The 20,663-nt window shown below is 46.3% G+C and overlaps 1 protein-coding gene across 2 annotated transcripts in view; it reads right to left on the bottom strand.

Moving 5' to 3' along the window:
• Nucleotides 1-20,663, bottom strand: part of CUNH1orf226 (chromosome unknown C1orf226 homolog) — a 309,548-nt gene that overhangs the window by 14,316 nt on the left and 274,569 nt on the right. For both annotated transcript variants that reach the window (XM_008849076.3, XM_008849075.3), the window contains exons 7-10: nucleotides 15,744-15,910; nucleotides 13,972-14,151; nucleotides 6,726-6,891; nucleotides 5,447-5,599 (exon numbers count right to left, since the gene is read on the bottom strand). In XM_008849076.3, the coding sequence (XP_008847298.2) occupies nucleotides 5,447-5,599; nucleotides 6,726-6,891; nucleotides 13,972-14,151; nucleotides 15,744-15,910 (666 nt within the window). The remainder of the gene's footprint in view (nucleotides 1-5,446; nucleotides 5,600-6,725; nucleotides 6,892-13,971; nucleotides 14,152-15,743; nucleotides 15,911-20,663) is intronic.

Raw genomic sequence — 20,663 nt, 5'->3', positions numbered from 1 at the left:
AGAGAGGTAAGAAGAGGGTGTCAGATCCCCTGGAACTGGAGTTTGGATGGTTGTTAGCCACCATGTGATGCTGAGAATCGAACCTCTGAAAGAACAGCCCCCATCAAGTTTTTAAGTCTAAGCACTTGGTGGCCATATTTTAGGTCTCATTTCCCATTGTCTTCACCTCTGATGACCCAGTGGGATTTGCTGTTGAGAACTGGGTATCAACCCTCTCTTAATCTTTGCTTCCCTCAAGAGTAGATCAATGTGTATGGGGTCTCTCCTCTGTTCCTTTGTCCTTCCCATGATGCGCAATAACTCTTCCTGGAGCCAGAGCTGTTCTTGTTTAACACGTGCTACTAAAAAATCATGGATGGCTCTGTTTGTTCAAGCATGAGAGAGGAGGGGCTCAAATCCCTATCACTTCACATGTTAGGAGACCACCCATGACCCTGTACCCCCTGCTTCTCACCACATTCTATACCCTCCCCACCTAGCCAGAGTCCTGAGTGTACCTGACAGGCTCAAAAGCTTGGATTTGCAGGTCACAACCTGGCTGCTCTGGAACCAGATGGTCTCTAGGCAACCCTGACATCATTCCCTGGATACCATCCCCGAGGGAGATGAGGGATGGGTGAGTCTTTCTAGCACTCACTCTGAGCTGGTGTTTCTTAACTATAAAGGCAGATTCTTGCATACGTGGCTGTGCATGTGCGTCGTGTCTCTTTGATGGGGCTCCTCATCAGGGATGGGAAGAAGCACATGCAGGTGAAGCCATTTTTAGTCTCATCTCTGCCTGGGGAATTGGTTCTTAATCCTCTGCCAAGCTCATGCTCCCTGCTCCAAGGCCTCTTTATTATAGACCCCAAAGAGGGGTCTATCAAAGAGGAAAAGCAGCTGATTGCTAGGGACGAGTTCAGGGAGCATGGCATGTGCTCATCACTACCTAGCAGGTACTTGTGTTTGGTATCTTCTCCCTAAAGACAGGAGGGTGTTTCCCACATTTCACATTTAATGTACCAAGTGTCATCATAACCTCAAGGATTTTCCTGGGACAGAGCTCCATGTAAAGTTTCAGCACATCGAGGAAGGTGCTCAGCAGACACCTGTACCCACTAGCACAGATGTGAGTATGAAGAAGCAACTAAAAGGCAAACTATACTATATCCTGGGGCAATGCCAGGTACTCTGTTTTGGGGCTTTTATAGTGCAGCGTTATGTTCTCTCATAATAGTCTCGTAAGGCATATAACAGCCTAGTGTACAGGTGAGGAAACAGAGCTCAGCTCGGTTTACTCAGTCAGAAGAGATCAGAGGGCACGTGAACCAGGTTAATGGACCCTCCCCATCTTCCTTCCAGCCTTGGCCTGACAGAGCACCAGGGCTTACAAGCTCCATGCCTTCAAAAGAGCTGAAAATTCCCCAATTTTTTTGGAAATAAGGGTAAAGGCTGCATTGTGAGATTCTGCAGCCCATTTCTGGAACATTCTTTCCTTTCTCTTTCATTTCTGCTCTGTGAGGGGAAGCCCACAGTCCCAGGAGCCAGGACTCCTCTGTAGAGCTGTGTGGCAATGACGCTACAATCCTTTTGGGTAGATATATAGAGAAACTTGTTTTGTCCCCTCCATGAACATTGCTGGAAAGGAACCATTTGAACTCCTACCAACTATGTATCTCGGACATGAAGCCCAGAAGTCAGTGAATTGTAGAACCTTGATCTTAGCTATGCTGGAAACCATGACATAGCACTTTTCATGTTCAAAATTCACTGCTACCACCCCCATGTCATGATGATAGTTGGAGTATGAAAAGGTCTGGGGTCAGAAGAGTCTGAAAAAAATGGGTATAGACCAGGGTTTTCCAGTCTCTTCTCTAATTACATTTGGGGTTGGACAATTCCTTGCTGAAGGTGGGTTGTCCTATGTATGGCAGGGCATTTGGTGGTATCCCTGGTTTCCACCCACTACATGCCAGGAGCATCCCTCCCCTAGCTACGCCAAATGGCAGTCTCTAGACACTCTCAAATATTCCCTGGGGAAGAAAATAATTTCCAGTTCATATCAGTGGATAGTCTATCCCTGAAAGGCTGGTCCAGATAAGCTGTAATGGAGGAAGTGCTTTGCTCCCCTTCTCTGGAAAATGTGAAATTGTTTTCTACATCTTGTCTGAGAGCTGATGCCACCTGGCTTGGCAAGTGGGTAGAAGGAAAGGAGACAGGAGGGACATGTGAAATAGAGGAATCAAGTAAAGACAAAAAGAAAGCTTTTAGAAATAAGAAAGGTTTATTTAGCAAAAGCCACTAGACTAGTGACAACATCCAAGGAGTAAGTGCACTTACATTAACAGAATCTTTTCCCAGAGAGCTGATCTGACAGTTAATGACACAACAGTCTTAGGAAGCAGAGGGCTAGGGAGCAGAGGAGGGGGGAAGCAGTCAAGCAAAGATTTTATAAAGGAATACAAGCCCCAAACAAGGTCAGCTGAGAGAAGTGAGGCTCAGAAAGGGTTTACAGATAGCGTTGACAGAAGCAGAAATATAAGGAATATAGTTCTCAGTCCCCATATGCAAGCCCATCTTGTTGCAGACAAATTCTGTCCTGCCTCTGCAATTGTAAAGCCTTGTATGCCCAAGTGTTTGCTGGCAGCTAGGGCAGGCTATGGCAGGCACCAATAAGGTAGGAGTCCCTGGTGTCCATGTGTCCTCCATATAGGGCAGAGTAGAGGATGAAGAGGAGGAAGGTGGAGTTGAGTTAGCAGAGCAAGAAGCAAGGAAGGTGGAGGACGCTGCTGGGAGATCAGGTCTGTAACATTCCCTGTCCTGTCCATTGGCCTCGGTGGAAGGTCAGTGGCTGGTGACTCCACGAGATTGGTTCTTTGTCTCCCATCTCCACATAACAAGTGTGTACAGATTTGGGTCTTTCTAGGGAGAGTACTAACACATGAATGAATGCTCCAGGGAAAGCCCTGATCAGGAAAAGAAGGTAAAGGAAGGCAGAAACCAAGGGCAAAATTCTTACACAGGATCCAAATCAGCATCAAATAGCCATTCTCTCCATTTCTTCCATCTCACTTCCATTTCTTCCTTTTCCTTCACAAGCCTTTCAAACCCATTTTAGAAATTACCTTTCCTACCTACTTCTCCACCCCATCCTACACAAGCCCTTGTACCTACTCCACTGGTCTCTGGTTTTATCCTTAGCTCCTGCTTACAGCCAGTAGACACTTAGAAAACAAACCACCCACTCTCCCAGACATTAAATCCCTGGACACACAAAGGTCCCAGACATAAGGATCCCCGGGTTAAGTTTATATGAGCTAGGCAGGCTCAGCCAAACTGGATTCCCGCCAGCTGTTCCTTTAGTTTTGTGGACTGATTTTTTCCTTCCCTCTGTATCGGGCCTTCCTTCCTTCCCATTAGAAAATTAATAGAGCTCTGCCTCTTGAACTAAATGCATGTCAGGAAAAGGATGCATATCTATTGTAGATCCAAACACTTTGGTGATCTCCTTTCTCCTCTCATCACTTCTCACAAATCCTAAAGCATATCCATACCATCCCTCATACGCTCACACATATACATATATACATACACCCACATGTGCACACACATACATGCACCCACACAGAGCACCCCAGCTTATTTCCATCAATACCCTGATGCACCAGGGAGTGATAATGTAAAGCTGTGTTAAATTCCTTTTACTTGGACTTTCTAGTTTAAAGAAATCTAACTGTGGCTATAACAAAGAGTAATACTTCCATTTATAGGAATTTTGAAGTTAAGCTGGGGTTGAACTCCATTTGGGAAATTCCATCTTAGCAACTGTCCCTCTAATAATACTGCAGTTTGGCTTATAGCTTGTTCAGGATGAACATGAACTTCCCCTGAATATATGACTTGAACATGTCTCTGCTCTCTGTTAGAATATAAAAAACAAAACAAAACAAAACAAAACAAAACAAAACAAAACAAAAAAACCTCTGTTGACCACTTAAGGTCTTACAGGGGCAAAAGGAACTTTTCCTTATGGACCTAGCCAGCCTATTACTGAGTAGAAACTCCTAGGCAAGGCCTAGATGGTAAAAGATAAAAGTTGCACTTTTTACAGGTGTGCTCAAGGCACGCACCCACAGAGAGATGGGCTGGGGTGGCATGGCTGTGGTCCCTGATCCAAGTGGCAGTGATTCTGAAGTATAGACAGAAACAGTCTCAGCTACCGGCTTGCATCCATTTTTGTTTTTGCAGTAAAAACTGACCACTATTGCCCAGTGGAGGGGACTGGTAGAGAGGTAAGGCAGGGGTTAAGGGTCTCTAAGTCTTGCACAGAGTCACAGAACTGCCAAAACTTCAGTTGGCACAGACCTTGAGGCAGGATACCAGGTACTGGGGCACTTCCCAGTCTCTCATTTATATGAGCTGTGCTGCAGGCAGGAGATGGGTTGGGTCAGGGCTTCCAAACTCAAGAATCAGACCTAAGAGACTTGTGACAGCAATCAACTGTCCTCCCCTGGGTTTTCACAGCAAGGGCCTAAATGATATTAATACTCTCAGGATTCCTCAGAAACAACATCCAACATTCAGCTACAGAAAAAATTGGGATCCAAATTCCTCTATGGTGACTTATGACTCACCAATTCCATGCACACTAAAAGGTAAGGCTTACCTTTTGCAGTGGCTCACAGCATTCAGCCTCTATAACTTCAGCAAGGGCCTGGGGTGAAAATTCTCTTACAGCTCAGGGGAGGGTTAGGCAACTTGTAACATCCTGATATCCAAAAATGAGGAACCTGAGATGGTACCAATTATGGTCTGGACCTCAGAGACAGGAGAGGTGGGGGGTCACTGGGGCATCACTGAACTAGAACCTGACTAGAACCTGACTGCAGCAGTGAGCACAGCAGGCCTTCCAGAAACCTGTAGTCCTGGACGGCACACTGTCCCAAAGCCCTGGGTTCTGGAAGGCCCTGCTCCCACAGCTCTTCAGTCATCAGCGGAAGCACTGATTCTTGCCTCTGGGCATCCAATTTCTTTCCCCATTTACCTTCCAAAGCAAAATCCTGGTCCTCCTTCTTAAGCCCTACCCTCTCACAGCCCTGGGTGTTATCCTCAGCAGCGCCTTCCCTGGCATCTCCACCTGGGGAGCAGCCAGATCTGGCCCCTCAGTATCACGCTGCCACCTCCACCAGCTCCTCGCCCTCCATCTACACGGCGATCTCATCATCCAGGCTGTCACCCAGCTCCTGCCTCTGGAGGACATTGAGCAGGCGTGGCAGCTCCTCCTGGGACCACGAGTCACGCTCCTCGCTCTCGTCCGTGTTGGACTCATACTCCGAGGCAATGCCTGACTCTCGGAACTTGATGAGCTCCAGGCCGCCCAGGAGGGGCTCGCCCTGTGCCAGCGGCCGGGTATCGTCAGGTGGGAGGAAGCGGAAGCACTCCAGCTTCACCAAGCAGTCACGCCTACCTAAAGGGCTGCCCGCTGGGTGGGCAAAGTCAGCCAAGCCGGCGCCCAGCGGCGGTGAGTGTAGGTCCTCTGGCTTAGGGGTCGTGGGGTCGCAGAGTACAGGCAGGGCTCCGGAGCGGAAGGTGATTTCTAGCAAGCTGTCCTGGGAACCCACTGCAGGGAGACAAGGGTGAGGAGAGGCCATGTTAGGTAAGCCTTCAAATGTGAGCTCACTGATTAATCCCTGTAGCTTGGGAAAGCAACATTCTAACAACCTGAGCCCTTGCAAGGCTCTTTTCCTGACTGACTGTAAGCACTTCACCAGGGTTTTAGCTTAACCTAACACCCAACTCCCTTCCACCCTTGCAGCACCTGATGCACCTGGTTGTAGGGAAACAGCTCTCACAGAGCTTGGGGGGAGGACACTGAATGCCTTGTGGAGGGTTTGTGATAGAAAAAGGTACCAACCCAGCCATGCTAAAAGTATGGAGTAATCCATACTAGCTAGCCCTGTGACCCTGAACTTCTTACTTGACCTCTCTGTTTCCTTGCTTCTACAGAGGGCATAACAGCATCTTCCAATAAACGAGCTCACACATTAAAAAAAAAAAAAATCTAGCACAGTTTCTGGCCTAACAGGTGATCAATGGGCATTTGTCAGGTTCTAGTCAACACAGACTCTGAGCATGCCCAGAACCCACCACAGGCAAGCTCACAAGTAAGGCGTGGTGATGTAGCTCTTTTGTCCCCATCTAGCTTAGAGGCGTTGGTGTGCAGGCAGCAAGCATGTCAGGCCAGAGGCTACATAGCCTGCATCACTGACTAGGAGAGCCAACCACAGTTACTCAGATACCTCATCTATTAAATGAACCTATGTTTTTCTATGCAACAGAGTGGTGCAATATATGATGCAGAGGATCAACTACTAAAGTGTGCAGTGTCCCACGCAGTCCACAATGACACCCCTTATGGGCTCAGTCCTTTTGACTAGGAAATTCCTGAGGAAGAAATAGGCTTCCTTGGGATAGAGAGTGTTCCCTGTGAGTAGAGATGAGGATGTGACACTTATCTCCCAGGGATGTTCAAGGCCAAGTCTGGGTAGTGGGTAGAAGGCAGCCAAGATGGGCTGTGATCCTGCAAGTCTGTGATTTTGATTCTGTGATTCTGCCTGTGTTCTCCTGGAATATAAGGGCGCATCATGGCTCCAGTAAAGGACCCTCCCCCAAAGTTTTGGGAAATAACATGCGCTTTCTAAGAGCTTGCTCACAAGGCACTGAAGCAGGATGGGATATTGGCTTACTGGCATTCTGTCCTGACAGCTTCAGCTCCAGCTCCTGCACCTGCTTGACCAGCAGGGAAATGTGCTGGAGCATGTCCTTGTTCTGAAGCAGGAGCTGGTGTACACGAGCCTGGGCCTCCAGTCGTGCTGCAGCCTCAGCAGCCAACTGATCCTTCAGCAAGTGAACCTGCAGAGAGGAGGAGGCAGGGAGACAGAGAGAAGGGACAAAGAAGAGACTCGAGTGTAAATGACAGTTGCCAGCACATGACCAGGACCACAAATGCCCTGTCCATATTCAATTCAAGATGAAGAAACCCTTCATGGAGAATTGGGCACCTGGACTTGTAAATCCTGGAAGATAACCACAAGATGCCCCGTAGAACTCTCTGTCTGCTCCAAAGGCCGTGATGTGTCACTTAGACACCACTCTGGGCCCTATACCAAGTACAAGAGACAGGAAAAGCCCCCACCCCTACCCCCTATATCCTGGTAGTAGCCTTACACTGCCACTATAAGAATTCCTTTAGGCCCAATACAGCACTGCCATGTTGAAGGAGGGGCACTTATCTAACCTCATTTTCTTTCTTTGTTTTGAGACCAGGTCTTGCTATATAACCCTGACTGGCCTGAAACCTACTATGTAGACCAAGTTGGCCTTGAACTTGTAGTGACCTTATTGCCTCTGCCTTCTGAGGGCTAGGATTATAGGTGTGTGGCATCATGTCCAGCTTTAACACTATCTTAAAAAAAAAAGAAGCCAAGTATGGTAGGATGCATGCCTGTGATCTCAATACTTGGGAAACCAAAGCAGGAGGACTGCCACGAGTCTGAGGCCAGTCTAGTCTACATAGTAGCTTTCAGGCCATTCAGGGATACTTAGCAAGACCTTGTCTCAAAATAATTCCTTAAATGCAAAAACTAAACTTCTTACTAGCTAAGATGAGCATCACAACCCCCCCATATAATATTTAATATTCCCTTCCACCTCCTCTCAGAAACATAATGAGACATAAAAAGCAGCACTATATAGTATTTCTAAGTTAGTGAGCTGGTTGTTGTAAAGCCTGCCTTCTCATGTCTGGGTGCCCAATTCTCTGTCTATTCCCTTTTTAGTCCCAATGGAAGCCCCTAGGCCCTTGATTCCTTCCTGGAAGGGGTTGTATTTCTTGAGTGACTCACAACAGGGCTCCTCTGATAACCCTATAAGGGCTGAGGTTGGTATTAAAAGTGAGCACCTCATCCATTCATACCCTTCTCATGGTATAGGAACCATGGCACACTTGGCACGCTCCAGGCTAGTAGAACATGTCTACTCATAGTATATAACCCTCAAGTGGAGATAAAATTAGTGGGGGGAGGTGGGGACTCTTGTCTTGAAGAAACCGAATCACACTCAGTTCTTAGTGTTCACATGTACATGATTATTGTGCTAGGAAATAGATCAGGAGTCTCTGGGGAAGGTTTCAGAAAGTTCTCGAGAAAGGGGATGGATGAGTTTGCTGACTTGGACCAAGTCAGTTTATGGAGAGAGGTTTTCTTGGCCCTAAACCATGGTGTAGATACAGAATAGAGGGGATATAGGATGAAGGAAAAAGGTGAGGGGAGAAGCATTCACCGATTCTCTTTCTTGGGCAAATGCTTTAGATTTCAAAAAGCAGCATGCTCTAGAGATTTTGTCAGGGACTGAAGACACATTTGCTGAGGCCAACCAAGGCACTGTTCAGTCTCCATCAGGACCTAGTACTAAGAAAATTATATTCTTGGGTAGAGTGGCTGCTTCCTTCTCAGCTCAGATTTGAAGACCTGACCTTGCAGTTGGCTCTCCTTCGAACTAAGCAAGGTCACTAATGAGATTAGCTGCCACTTTCTATTAATGGCTCCCCAAGGTTGGACCCATCCTTCCCCCAGGGAGATGATGCCTAAAGAATCTAAAGTAAATCTCTATAAAAGATTCCTAGGAACAGAACTGTTATTTTGGTCAAGATGTTGGTCTCATTTGCTGTTTCATATACACAGGAAAAATTTGGAGATGAGTGACACCAGGAAAAGAGGTGTCAGTCACATTGTAACCTGGGGTCTGAGGTGTCAGTCACATTGTAACCTGGGGTCTGATGTTGGGTGGCTATCAAGCCTATACTTTCCTTGGAAACTGAGGCAAGAAGAAATTTCATCTTGGAGCCCCCTAAATCTTATTGATTATAAAGAACAGGGAAATGGCTGTGAGAGGTTTCCAGGTTTTGTGGAGGTTTCCCCCACAAAAAAGGTGAGCACAATGTTCCACCTGCCTGTACTGTTACTTATATGAATTAAGAATATCAATGAAAGGTATCTACTGGTTAGATCTGTTCATTTTCTACTTTCTTTGAAATCAAATAGAAATATCAGGCCAATGGAACACAGCTTTTCAGTGACTTGAACAGAGAAAGTACAGAACCCTGTACAGCACTAATTAGCATCTGTTGTGGACTTATTACAAACCTCCTAATGCCTTCAGGTCCCAGCATCCCAATCTGTACATCCCAACAGAACAAAACACCAGACCAGCAGCTGAGATGCTGGAGTCTGCTGCTTACTCCAGAGACAAATGTAGATGATTCATTTCTTTCTGGACCTCAGTTTCCCCATTTGTCATCTAAGAGGGCTGGCTGGGGGTTCAGACAGGTAGACATAGTAGTTAACACAAGGGGGGCACTTGCTAAAAGCTCACTGAAAAAAAGTTCCCGTTCCCCATTATGACACCTGAGAATTATGATGGAGTACAGAAAAAGTTGTTTCTTCTTGAAGAAGATATGGGGGCGGGGGGAGGGGGGAAGAGTTAGGAAACTTTTTTGGCAAGTATCCAAGTTCGAAAGGTGAAGTGTCAACACCTGAGAGACCACACTTGAATCCTAAGCTTCCGGCAAAATCCATGGGCATTAAGTGCCATGAGCTAATACCCCAGAGTGTAAGTGCTCCCTGTCCTAGATTAAATGAGAATTTTACCTCTGCAGAGGCAGAGCTGTACTGTTTCAGATGTTCCTAAGCCCTGTGAGCATGGAAAGTACATGCTGCTGTCACTACCCAGACCAGCACTAATGAGCTCCTGCTTCTCTAGCTATCAGAAGTGGCATCAGGCTTGAGGCTCAGACCTCGGTTGTGGCAGTCTAATTTGCAGAATTCAAACCAGGCCAAACGAGGACAATGCAGTTTGGATGTCTTTGAACTCTGAAGCCAAGTACATGTGGATTTGAACTTGAAGTACTGAGATAGGGCAGTGTCAGCTTCACCCTTGGTTTGGGCAGCATCTGTCACTCTGTTTCCCCATTCACAGAAAGGAAGGTACCACGTTGCCCTCGGCCATGGGTATTTATCTTCAGCATACTTTTCTTTCAAAGAATTAAACATTTTTTCACAAACCTGACCACATTAATTTCTGAAAAGGTACATCTGGGTGTTTCCTTTCCAGAGCTGTTTCACCTTGGGCAATGACTATTCCAGTCACAAATTAAGTCGATGGGCACAGCGGGCAGAGTGATGAGGCACTAAGGCCACACTCAGTACTGGTGTCTAGCTTTCCATCCTGATCCCAGAAAAACATGTACAAACATCAACTCGGTTCCTTCCAGCTCGGTGCTGCTTCCCCAGACTTTGATACCCACCCTCAACCCATCCAGCCACCTCAGATCACTGCCCACTCACTTTCTGGCCTACTTGCCTGGACTCCAGCTCCTCCATCAGAAGTGGGGGCAGGGCCAGGCTGAAGTTAGGGAGCGGTAGGCACATGGAAATGGCAGTGGAGAGAACCAAAGCAATTTGCCCCCCCACCCCCACACACCAGACAAGAGCGGAGGCAGGCAGTGCTGTCTCAGCATGCATAGCACCAGGGACTTGGGCAGGGTGCTGGGGACTGGAAGAAGCCACAAGGACAGATGCTACATCTAGGGCCTGGCTGGGGATGCAAAGCACTCGAAGCACTGTTTCTCTAACTATAGCACACACAATTGCAAAGCATAAATAACCAATTACTTGTTTGTAAACAGGCAGAAGTGGCGGCAGGTAGATGGGTCTTTAAATAGCAATACTGAGCTGCACTAACATTTTTCCATGAGCGAGGCCAGAAAGTGGCAAACTATGAACAGATTTGGTCTGCTTAACTGTTGTCAATCAGCCACAGTGTCAGATCAGTCCTGGCGCCAGGCGGGCCCATCACACAGCCATGCAGGCACCAGCTACATCCCAGGTATGATCAAGGTGTGGCTACATTCTCATCCACCCTCTTGAATTTCTGGTCTATGTAAAAGCAGAAAGCTAGTGCAGCCAGGCAAGCTTCATGCTGGGCTAGGAGAGCCTCAGAAGGACTCAGCAAATTCACTATTTACATACTGTGGGATGACCTGGAAATACTTAGGAGCTGGCTAACACCATCTTTGTCCCTATGTGTTTAAGGCCAAGACAGGCCCATTTAAGACCAGCCCTGAAAGAATTGAGGTCAGGCCAAGAGAGATTTTGAGGTCTTAGATCAAGTTAACAACAACGTCAAAGAGAACAAAATCTGGTCCTAAAGGCAAAACCAGATTGGTTTGTGAGAGCAAATGGGTGAGGTACACTTTAAGAGCACACCTATCTGCAAGAAAGTGGGACTTTGTCCTTAGATTTTTTTTTTTTTTAAACTGGGGAGTAATACAAGACGGCTTGGAAACTCAAAAAGAAATGGAAACTATTCCTATCTGAAATGCTGAGATTGCAGTTTTACTCACTGAAATTCCGGGAACTGCTAGTAGTTTAATGAGGAGAGATAGAGACCTTGCAGTTTGCTAGCAACAGAGTCTGACAGAATAAGTGAAAGCTGACTTCACACTGGAAACTGAAATCAGTCCTGCTCCTGCAGAAGGACCAAACATGCTACAGCTGGTCTCTCAGGTGTGTGAAGATGCTAAGATGACCTATCAGGAACCCACCTGCATATCTTACACAGCTGTTTTCATCCAAGGATGGAGACACTAATAAAAAAAAGTCCTTGGATCAAATCCTACAGAGAGAGTAAAAGAGGTTGAAGAGGCTGGTTTGAGACTGAATGAATCCATCTGTAGGACCAGGCAGCCGAGGGGAGATGAGCGGTACAACAGTACCCTGCTGTGTTCCTGGGCAGTCAACACAAGATGCAGACGGAAGGTGGTCAGAGACCAACTGATGGCAGGGACAAGTGGAGGACAATGTTCTAGAAGCCATCAGATGATCTTGTGGTCTAGCTTGATCTGAAGATTCTAGAAGTCTACCATTCTACTCAAAGTCACTGTGCTAATATAGGGCATGAATGTTCTATGGTGACCTTTCATTATGTCACTGCTTGAGCTGCAGGGAACTGTCAGCTATCTCCTATAGATCCTGAATGAATGGGAGGCTTGGGATGTCCAACCTGATGAAATGGCTGGAGTTTGAATGAGGTGCATGAAACAAATCTAGAATGCCATACTGTTCTCTTTGACTCACTGTCTTCTAGAGGCAATTACAACAGGGCAGAGGGATCTTCTGTTAAGACAGATGCTTGCTATGCCAGGAAATCATTCTTAGGTTTTGTCCTGACTGTGGTGGACCTATGGTAAGTCACAGGTTGCACTGCTCTGCACGTCCAGGGCTTCCTTCCACTGCCATGTGGCATACCAGATGTTTGTAAATAATTTTACTTAGCTGAGACTTCAAACTCAAATGCCTTTCTGATAATGCAACATCATGAATACATATCAAACCTTAGATAAATAATTACTAAATAATCTTCTCTTAGATTAATAATTACTTGGTAACTGATATGCTGAAAGAAAATTGTTTGGAGAATGGATCTGTATTCAATGGGAAGCTAGGAAATGCCGACCCTTGGGATGGGCCGTGCTGGAGTGCTCAGGCTTTGTGCTCCTGTCATCCCTTGCAGAGGAGGAGGAGATTCTAAAACTGCCTCACTATCATTAGCCAGAGATGGGCTAATTTGACAAAGAATGATGTTTTTTCCTCCAAATATAAGAAGATATTAGTGACATTTCTCCTCTCTGTCACTGTTTTGGAAACACCTGCAAATCTCACCAATACCGCATATTCTTTGGTTTCAGAGTCAGCTTTGTTTGTTTCAGAGGCTCCCTCCAGTACCTCAGAAGCAGTGACCCACTGACTCAACTCCTCTGAAACCTGGAGCAAAAGATACACACTGGTGTAGGGCAGTGAAGGATGGATGATGATAGAAGATCTTATGATGGTTAGACTGCTGGATGCTTCCTAAAGGTGTACCGAAGAAAGGGGGATTCATTCCACCCAAAAGTCAGAAGAGTATGTAGACTACACAAGGAGGACCAGCCAGTTCTCCCTGCAGAAGTCTGCACCCTGCACTGCAGAATGCAGAATCCTCAAGCTGGTATACACAGCTGTCATTCCAGGTCTCTCCATTATCTTCCTCTACCCACTTAGGCCCTGGCTTCAAAATTCAGCCTTGATATGGAATGAATGCATGTGTCTTCATCATTCCCTGACTTGCCTAGAGTAGAGAGAAAGCTCAGGCTACCAGGCTCCAAGGGAGATAAAGACTGTGGTGCCTTCCATGGAAGTCAAACAGGAAGAATCTACAGAAAGCTGTAAGGATAATCTGTTCACTCTCTTCTACAAAGCAGCAATAGCTCAACCACCCCAAATTCTGTCTGGATCTTGAGAGGTAGGGCCAGTTCCTCTCATATTGCTCAGACTGTCTACCTAAATTCCTATAAGTTCATTGCTAGTATAATGAATTCCTAATGAAACACTTTCATGAATAAGTCTCCACTAGAGACTTAGCTGTTAGGGACAAGAGTTTGGGATGCCAGATCAGTAACCTTTGCAAGGATGCTGGGTATGTTTATACTTTCAGTTCTTTTAAGATTGGCACCACATAGCCACACCTGTCCTGATTCCGAAGCCTTCCCTTCCTACCCCGAACACAAGGAAAGAGTAGGAGGGCAAGGGTGGACTGTGTGCATCTTTTTCCTTGATCAGCTCAAGTCATTATCCAACAACATCCAGCCAAGCCAGCCAAGCCCAATTCGGAGTGAGAGATACATGGGGAACCAATGTCTTTCCATTTCAACCACATTCATTCCCCATCTCTCCCTCTCCCCTTCCATCTCCCGGACTCCCAACAAGCAATGATCCAATAGCATGAGCGATTCCTCAGAGCTCCCTAGGTTTTAAACCTGCCCTGAGCCCCTTGCTAGGGAAGGTGTCAAGCCCATGAGAGTGGAGCCTGTGAAGTAGGGAGGAGGCTGAGGAGAACCTGGGCCACAGCCACTTGTGTCTGCTGCTGCTGCTGCTGGAGAAGCTGCTGGAGGAGCTGCATCTGGTGGTGGGTGGAGAGCGGTGTCCCTGTGCCCAAGCCTGGTGGCTTCGAGGAAGAAGAAGGAAGCAGCATTCGGGGTGAGGCTGTCAGCATGGGCTCCTGAGGATGGGGTGAGACCTGGAAAGAGAAGACAGAGCATGGCACATGGACAGAAGTCACCCTCAAGGTCCTTATTCTCACGGTAATCTTCATGAGAGATTCATGGGCAGAGTGAAACCCATGAGTTAGAGATGCTATATCTTGAATGACACAGGAATGGGCTCCAGGGAAGAAATTCTGGTGCACCTGGGCTTGGACCACATGGCCAGAAAATCATACTGCCACACCTTGGTAACAATTTACCCTTGGGGTGGGAGACAGGCAGCTGATAATGTCTCATTTCCTACCCACCATTTCCAATTATATCCTGTTATTGAATTACTTGATGTTCTAGATTTAGAATCGGTGTCTCTATTCATAGCTACCTATCATGCCACTATGAAAACAGGAGGAAGGCAGCCTCAGTACCCTGCACAGTCCTTCACTGGGGTCTGAGATGTTACTCCCTCGACCATCTCCTGTCACAGTGATTGATCAGGGAAGAACGTTTGGGCATTACAACAAATGACCAGAGGAACCTCTTTTAGCTAGGTGACCACAGTTTCTGTCTCTTCATCCTGGTGGACATGTTCATGCAGATGGTTCCTACAAGTCAGAGTTCAATGTCAGAGAGACATGTTTTGTTTCTGGCAGCTCTGCTGCTAGCCTTTCTTCAGACATATGAGAGGAAGGCACGTTAGGACAAACGGCTATTGCCCCTTTGTAGAGAACTAATGGGCACCAATGGAAATGTGAAGTACTGCCCTCCAAAGTACACAGGCAGTTCCTTATGAACTAGCCTAACCTGAGATGAAAGATGAGGACAGAGGTACCCATGATACAGTGAGCTAGGTGGGAACCCAAGGGTAGCGCCATTCATCGGTAACTTTCCTTCGTTTTTTTTTGGTTTTTCTTTTTCTTTTTCTTTCTTTCTTTTTTTTTTAGCTCAGCTATCTTAAGGTTTGAACTTAGTCTTAGGCTCTTAGGGTTTCATATTAAGAACACTTCAAGGTCTCAGTCATCTCACCTATGGGATGTTAGGCTAAGGATGATGAGACCTGCCCTAAGCTGGTCTCTTGGTTTCTAACACACACTGGGTCAGGTTCCAGACTCAATGGGGCTGTTGTCCAGGAGTGTTAAAATGCATACAACCACTAGATAAGGCAGAGCAGGCTCCAATGGACTGGCTCCATTAGTTAAGTTATGTGGTTATATGCATCATATGGGTCTGCCTGGGTGAGCTCTGCACAAATACCACAGGATGCAGCTGTGCCTGAGAAAGGGCTAAAACATTGGTGGGATCACATGAGGATGACATACTTCAGAAATGAACTCCACAGCACTGTCACATGCAGCAGTGCTGGTATATGGAAGCTGTGCCTACAGAAGTCAAGACCTTCTGAGAGGCAATGAAATAGGCTTTAGCCCTGCTACTGTGTGACAGAGCACCTCTCTCTGAGAGACCTAGGGCAGGTCTCATCATCCTTAGCCTAACATCTTGCATTCAGCAGGAGCTTGGCAAGAGCCAGGAGGCAATTCTGATGACCCGAGGCTGCAGCTGTGACACAGGTTGCTCCCAGAAGCACCAGCACCACATGTGCAGATTATCTGGAAAGTCATTTGCTGCATACCTTGGAGTCTGTATGGGAACCTCCTTCCTTCCCTACAGCATCCAGGTCTGTCACACCGCGGCTGAATTCCAGAACATCATTCCCAGGGAGTGGGACCTCAACAGCATCAATGTCAGTCTCCTCTGCAGTGGCTGTTGAGGCCCTCTCAGCTCCAGTGAGCTGGCGGCCTGTAGGGACAAGGAAGGAAGGAAACAATAACATCAGGAACAATATCTCCTCCTCAACTAAAACGTTAGCTCTCAGTTATGTCAAGCCCAGGCATGCCTTGGGCTTCCTGACATTTTCATAATCCTTTCACTCAAGTACACTAATATACCTCTCCAACCCAGTATGATGTTCCTATTCTAATATCTTAAAATTAAGAAACAAATGGAACACTTCCTTAAGTCTGAGTATGACGCCTTTGTCAGACTGGCCAAGTTTCTATCAATAAGATGTGGAGATTGCAAAAGCAGAACAGTCATCTCCACTTCATCCAGCTCAGGGATAGAAGCCAGCCATGGGAAAGTATCCTGTATGGGAGGCCAGGGTGTAGTGATCTGCCCTGCCAGGCCTCTATGGAGTTGTCAGGCAAACACCAAGCCACCTGGCTCCTGGGTCCAGCTTCATCAATGGTAACAGGGTTCAGTCAGAGGGCCAGGAGCGTTCTATGGCTAAGCAATTGAGGATATGGAGAACTGAGCCCCAAATATCAGTCTCTACTCTGGGGTACCCTCTGATCCTTCCAACAGAAGCATTCACAGGAAAACAAGAGATGGGGCAGCAGCTTCTCCAAGTCTCCTTTCTTTCCCCTGAGGACGGAGACCATGTCTTTGAGTATGTTGCTCAAAACACATATATCAAAGTACTACTGTTATTTTCTTTATTTTTACTTTTTCTTCTGTTTGTTGGTTTCTCTAAAAACAGCTGATAATTCTTGAGCATACAGGAAATATTTTCTTGCTCTGTATTTAGAATTAAGCTTATCACTGTTTTTTGTTGTTGTTTTGGTTTGTTTTGCTTTGTTTCTGTTTTCCTGAGAGGAGGCTTTACTCTGTAGCCCAGGATGACCTCAAACCTTTGCTGATTCTCCTGTCTCTGCATCCTGAGTGTGGAGTCTGCAGGCACACACCACCATGCCTTGTTAGATTCACCACTCTTGTTTTCAAATATCATTTCTTTATCGTTTTCAGAGACCAACTAGCTGGAAAATGGAGGATGATGAGAGCAAAAATACAGAGTTGATTCCTTAATGCTGGAGCTAGCCCAGCAACCAGGTCTCAGTCACGTGAACTTGTAGAACAAGTGGTTGTAGGTCCTTCCTATGCAAACATCCCATCATCTAGGGAAGCAAGCCTGGTATTTAGAAGTCAACAATATGCCTGGTTTCCCTCCTAGCTGCTCTAGGAACTGGGAAGATGGCCCTTCTCAGGGGCTGAAGGTACGTAACAGAAAAGGTAGTCTTGACTACGGCGTGCTGGTGCAGTGTTTCTGCTTCTTGGAGAGCTAACAGGCAGGGATCCCAGAAGCAGCCTGCTGTACACACTCTCCTGCACCCAGAGGTGACCTTGATAGTCAATCAGGGTTCAGAGGGGGATGGGGAGGGGGAGAGAGCACTGATGGTCACCATGGCTATTTTTCAGTAGGTGGATGGGCTGGGAACTAAGCATCTGGTCTTCTATGCCTGTCTAGGACTAATCAGTATGAAATAGGAATTTGCTGGGCAAGACAGATTTCTAATACCATCAGGAGTTGGGTTCCTGTAGCCCTCTCTGCACCTGTGTCTCAGGGCACTTTTCATATGGCATTGAATATGACTGGTCATCTACTTTCCCTTCTGGATTTAAGGTCAGGGCTATAGCCCATGCACCTGTTTCCTAAAGATCTGGCTCAGAGAAGGTTTCAATCTCTGTCAACAAAGGAAATAGTGTTATGGCAGGGTTGTATGGCAAGAGAATAGGCTATAACAGGAGGCTACCTGTCCCTTTCCCCATCCCTGGAGATCCTAATGAGGACCATGAAACTATGGACATGGAGGGTCTGGACATGTCTTTAAGAAGCCTCTCTGAGAATCAGAAAACCCCTCTGGTTCCAGAACTGCTTCTGAAGGAGTATTTGAAACCCAAGCTGCTCACTCTGTCTAAAGTAGCCAAGTTCATAAACTAAAGTGAAGTAACTCGATCGAAACCACCAGACTGCTTTCTGAGAGACTCCTGTGGCCCAGCAGGTACTTCCATTATCATGCTTAGAGTCTTACTGTCTTGCTGGGTGCACATCAGTAGAGTAACAGATCTAGTCAGGCTAGGAAGGGGAAAGCTGAGGTAGGTGCTAGATGGAGGCCATTGCTATTGTGATACCTCTTAGCATCTGGGATGACATGAAGTCCAGAGGAGGAGCCTGCCAGCAGTCTCCTTTAGGTCCTATCAGATAAGGAAGAATGTAGTATTTATAGCTGTTCCAACATCAAGAAGCCCAAGGGACAAGAGATGGTACAAAATTATGGGCCAGGGTACTATGGTTTCTATATTGTAAAAGGAAGGGAAGATGGGGTATGAGGAGGTGTTGCTTTCTGAATTGCTTATTTAAACCATTCCTACCTGACACACTCAAAGCCACTTGATAGATTCTTGTTTCATTCATTTGTTTGATATGCATGTATCGAGCACTTGTATATAACAGATACCTACTCATCGCTGAGAATAAAGATGAACAAGCCTCAGTGCTTTTCCAGCCCAATGGCAGAAACAGATGTAAACTCCAGCTGCTGCCTGAGGTTCTAGGTGTCACCTATGAGGGTGTCTAAGGAATGCGGAGGGATGATACAGAGGAACTTATAGCAGGCAGGGTTAAGGGAACCCGAGCAGTGAAAAAGTGGTTCCTGAAGGAGGGGAGGCCGCAAAGGCAGGTGAAGGGCAGGGAGGGTCACAGGAGGCCTTCTAGGCAGAGGGCAAGGCAGGCACAAAGACTAAGAGGTGTAGACACCCACAGCTTGTCAGGGACACTGTAAATAGCTTCATAGGGAAGAACTTGATACAAAGATGAGCTAGGATTTTATCTTGAGACTGAAGCAGGTAAATACCAAAAGATTGTCATTCTTTATACTTTTACACTAGAAATGCTATGCAGGACAGATGCAGAGGGGACAAGGCAAAGCAATACTATAGGTGAGAAACAGGAGCGCTTAATCTAAGCAGATGGTAATGAAATGAGGGGGAAGATTTGAAGCATCTTCAGTATTCAGAATCACAGGGCTTGCTGACCAACTGTCAGTGACATGTGGGTGGGGAGAATGTGAGAGATGAGTTTTAGATCTTATGATGAAACTATCATCCTATATGGAAAAGTCAGGAGGGAGGATTATGAGTAATGGGACGAATTCAGTTTTAAACCTGCTGAAATGGTAAAACTAAGTGTAAGAGTCAAGTGAAGATATATCCATAGGCTGCTGGATACATATTATGGACTACACATTTTTCCTCTCCCCAAATTCATGTGTTGAAGCCCTAACCTCTGACATGACAGTATTTGGACAGGGTTTTTTGGGAGGTAACTAGGTCAGGAGGGTGAGGCCCACAAGTTGGGATTAGTATCCTTAAAAGAAGAGACATAAGAGATCTTTCTCTTTCTCTCTGCACATGAGGACACAGTGAAAAGGCAGTTGGCTGTCTGCAAGTCAGGAAGTTGTCAGCAGGAACAAAAGTGGCCAGAACCTTGACCTTGGATGTCTCAGCTTCCAGAACTGTGAGAAATAAAAGTCTAATGGTTAAGCCACCACAGTGTACTGTATCTTGTTATGGTAGCCCAAACAGACTAAGCACATGAATGGAGAGGTCAAGAAAGGTCTAGCCTGGAGACAGACATTTGCTGAAACCATGGGAAATCAGATAAGATCATAGGGACCAAGTTCAGGGGAAGCAAGAAGAGAGGGGTCTGCAGAGGATGCTGAAAACAGCTAGCAGAGAAAAAGAATAGGAATACATGAGTCAAAAACCAAAGCTGAATAGACAGAAATAGAGAATGCAATGGTGGTTCCCATGTGTGGAGGTGGGAGATGTAGGCAAAAGGTGAAAGGACACAAAGTTGCAGGAAAGCCAGATGAGTAGTCTGAACTCTAACTACTACACCACGAGGACTCTGGTTTACTAGTGTTATACTCAGGGTTTTTGCTAAGAGTGCATTTTAGGTGCTCTTGCCAAACACACATAGGAATTATATATGTATACATGAATGTATATATGCTTACTTTTTTTGGAGACAGAATTCACGTTATGAAGCCCAGATTGGCCTTGAATTCATGTCAATCTTTCTGTATCAACTTGTTGAGTGCTAGAATTGCAGGTGTGTGTCACCATGCCCAGTTTTAAAATTTTTATTACATGAATATACACATGTATAGATCCATATCATAGCATGCATATGGAGGTCAGATGACAAGCTGTGTGAGTCGGTTCTCTCTTTCTACTATATGAAGTCTGGGAATCAAACTCAGGCCATTAGTCTTGGTGGCAAGCACCTTTACCTACTGAGCCATCTTTCTAGCTCCTCATGGGCTTTATTTTTAAGAAGCTGTTCCAAAGAGCTCCTAGTTCATGCACATGCTGAATGGTTGCCACACGGGAGGAGGCGCGCCTCCAAGGAAACAGGATCTCTTCCAGGAAACCCTCTCCATGAGGGTCTAAGAGACAGTGCAGGGTACAAATAAATAAGAGGGAAAGAACAGTGGATCCACCTGACTCTGGGCCCTAGGGAGGGCCAAAGGCAACGATTGCCAAAACATAAAAAAAGAGCCCCACCCACTAAGCATAGGGAACGGGAGAAGAGTGAGCAAGAGAAGAAAAACAGGGAGAAAGGGAGGGAGAGAGGAGGGTGAAAGTGAGTACCATCATTAAAAGTCCCATGGAATCCCAGAAGAGCAAGTGCTGACAGGACATCAAAGAAGAC

This window comes from Nannospalax galili, unplaced genomic scaffold (genome assembly GCF_000622305.1).
Source record: "Nannospalax galili isolate Female #2095 unplaced genomic scaffold, S.galili_v1.0 scaffold884, whole genome shotgun sequence".
NCBI lineage: Eukaryota > Metazoa > Chordata > Mammalia > Rodentia > Spalacidae > Nannospalax > Nannospalax galili.
This window is presented reverse-complemented; position numbering and strand designations above follow the sequence as displayed.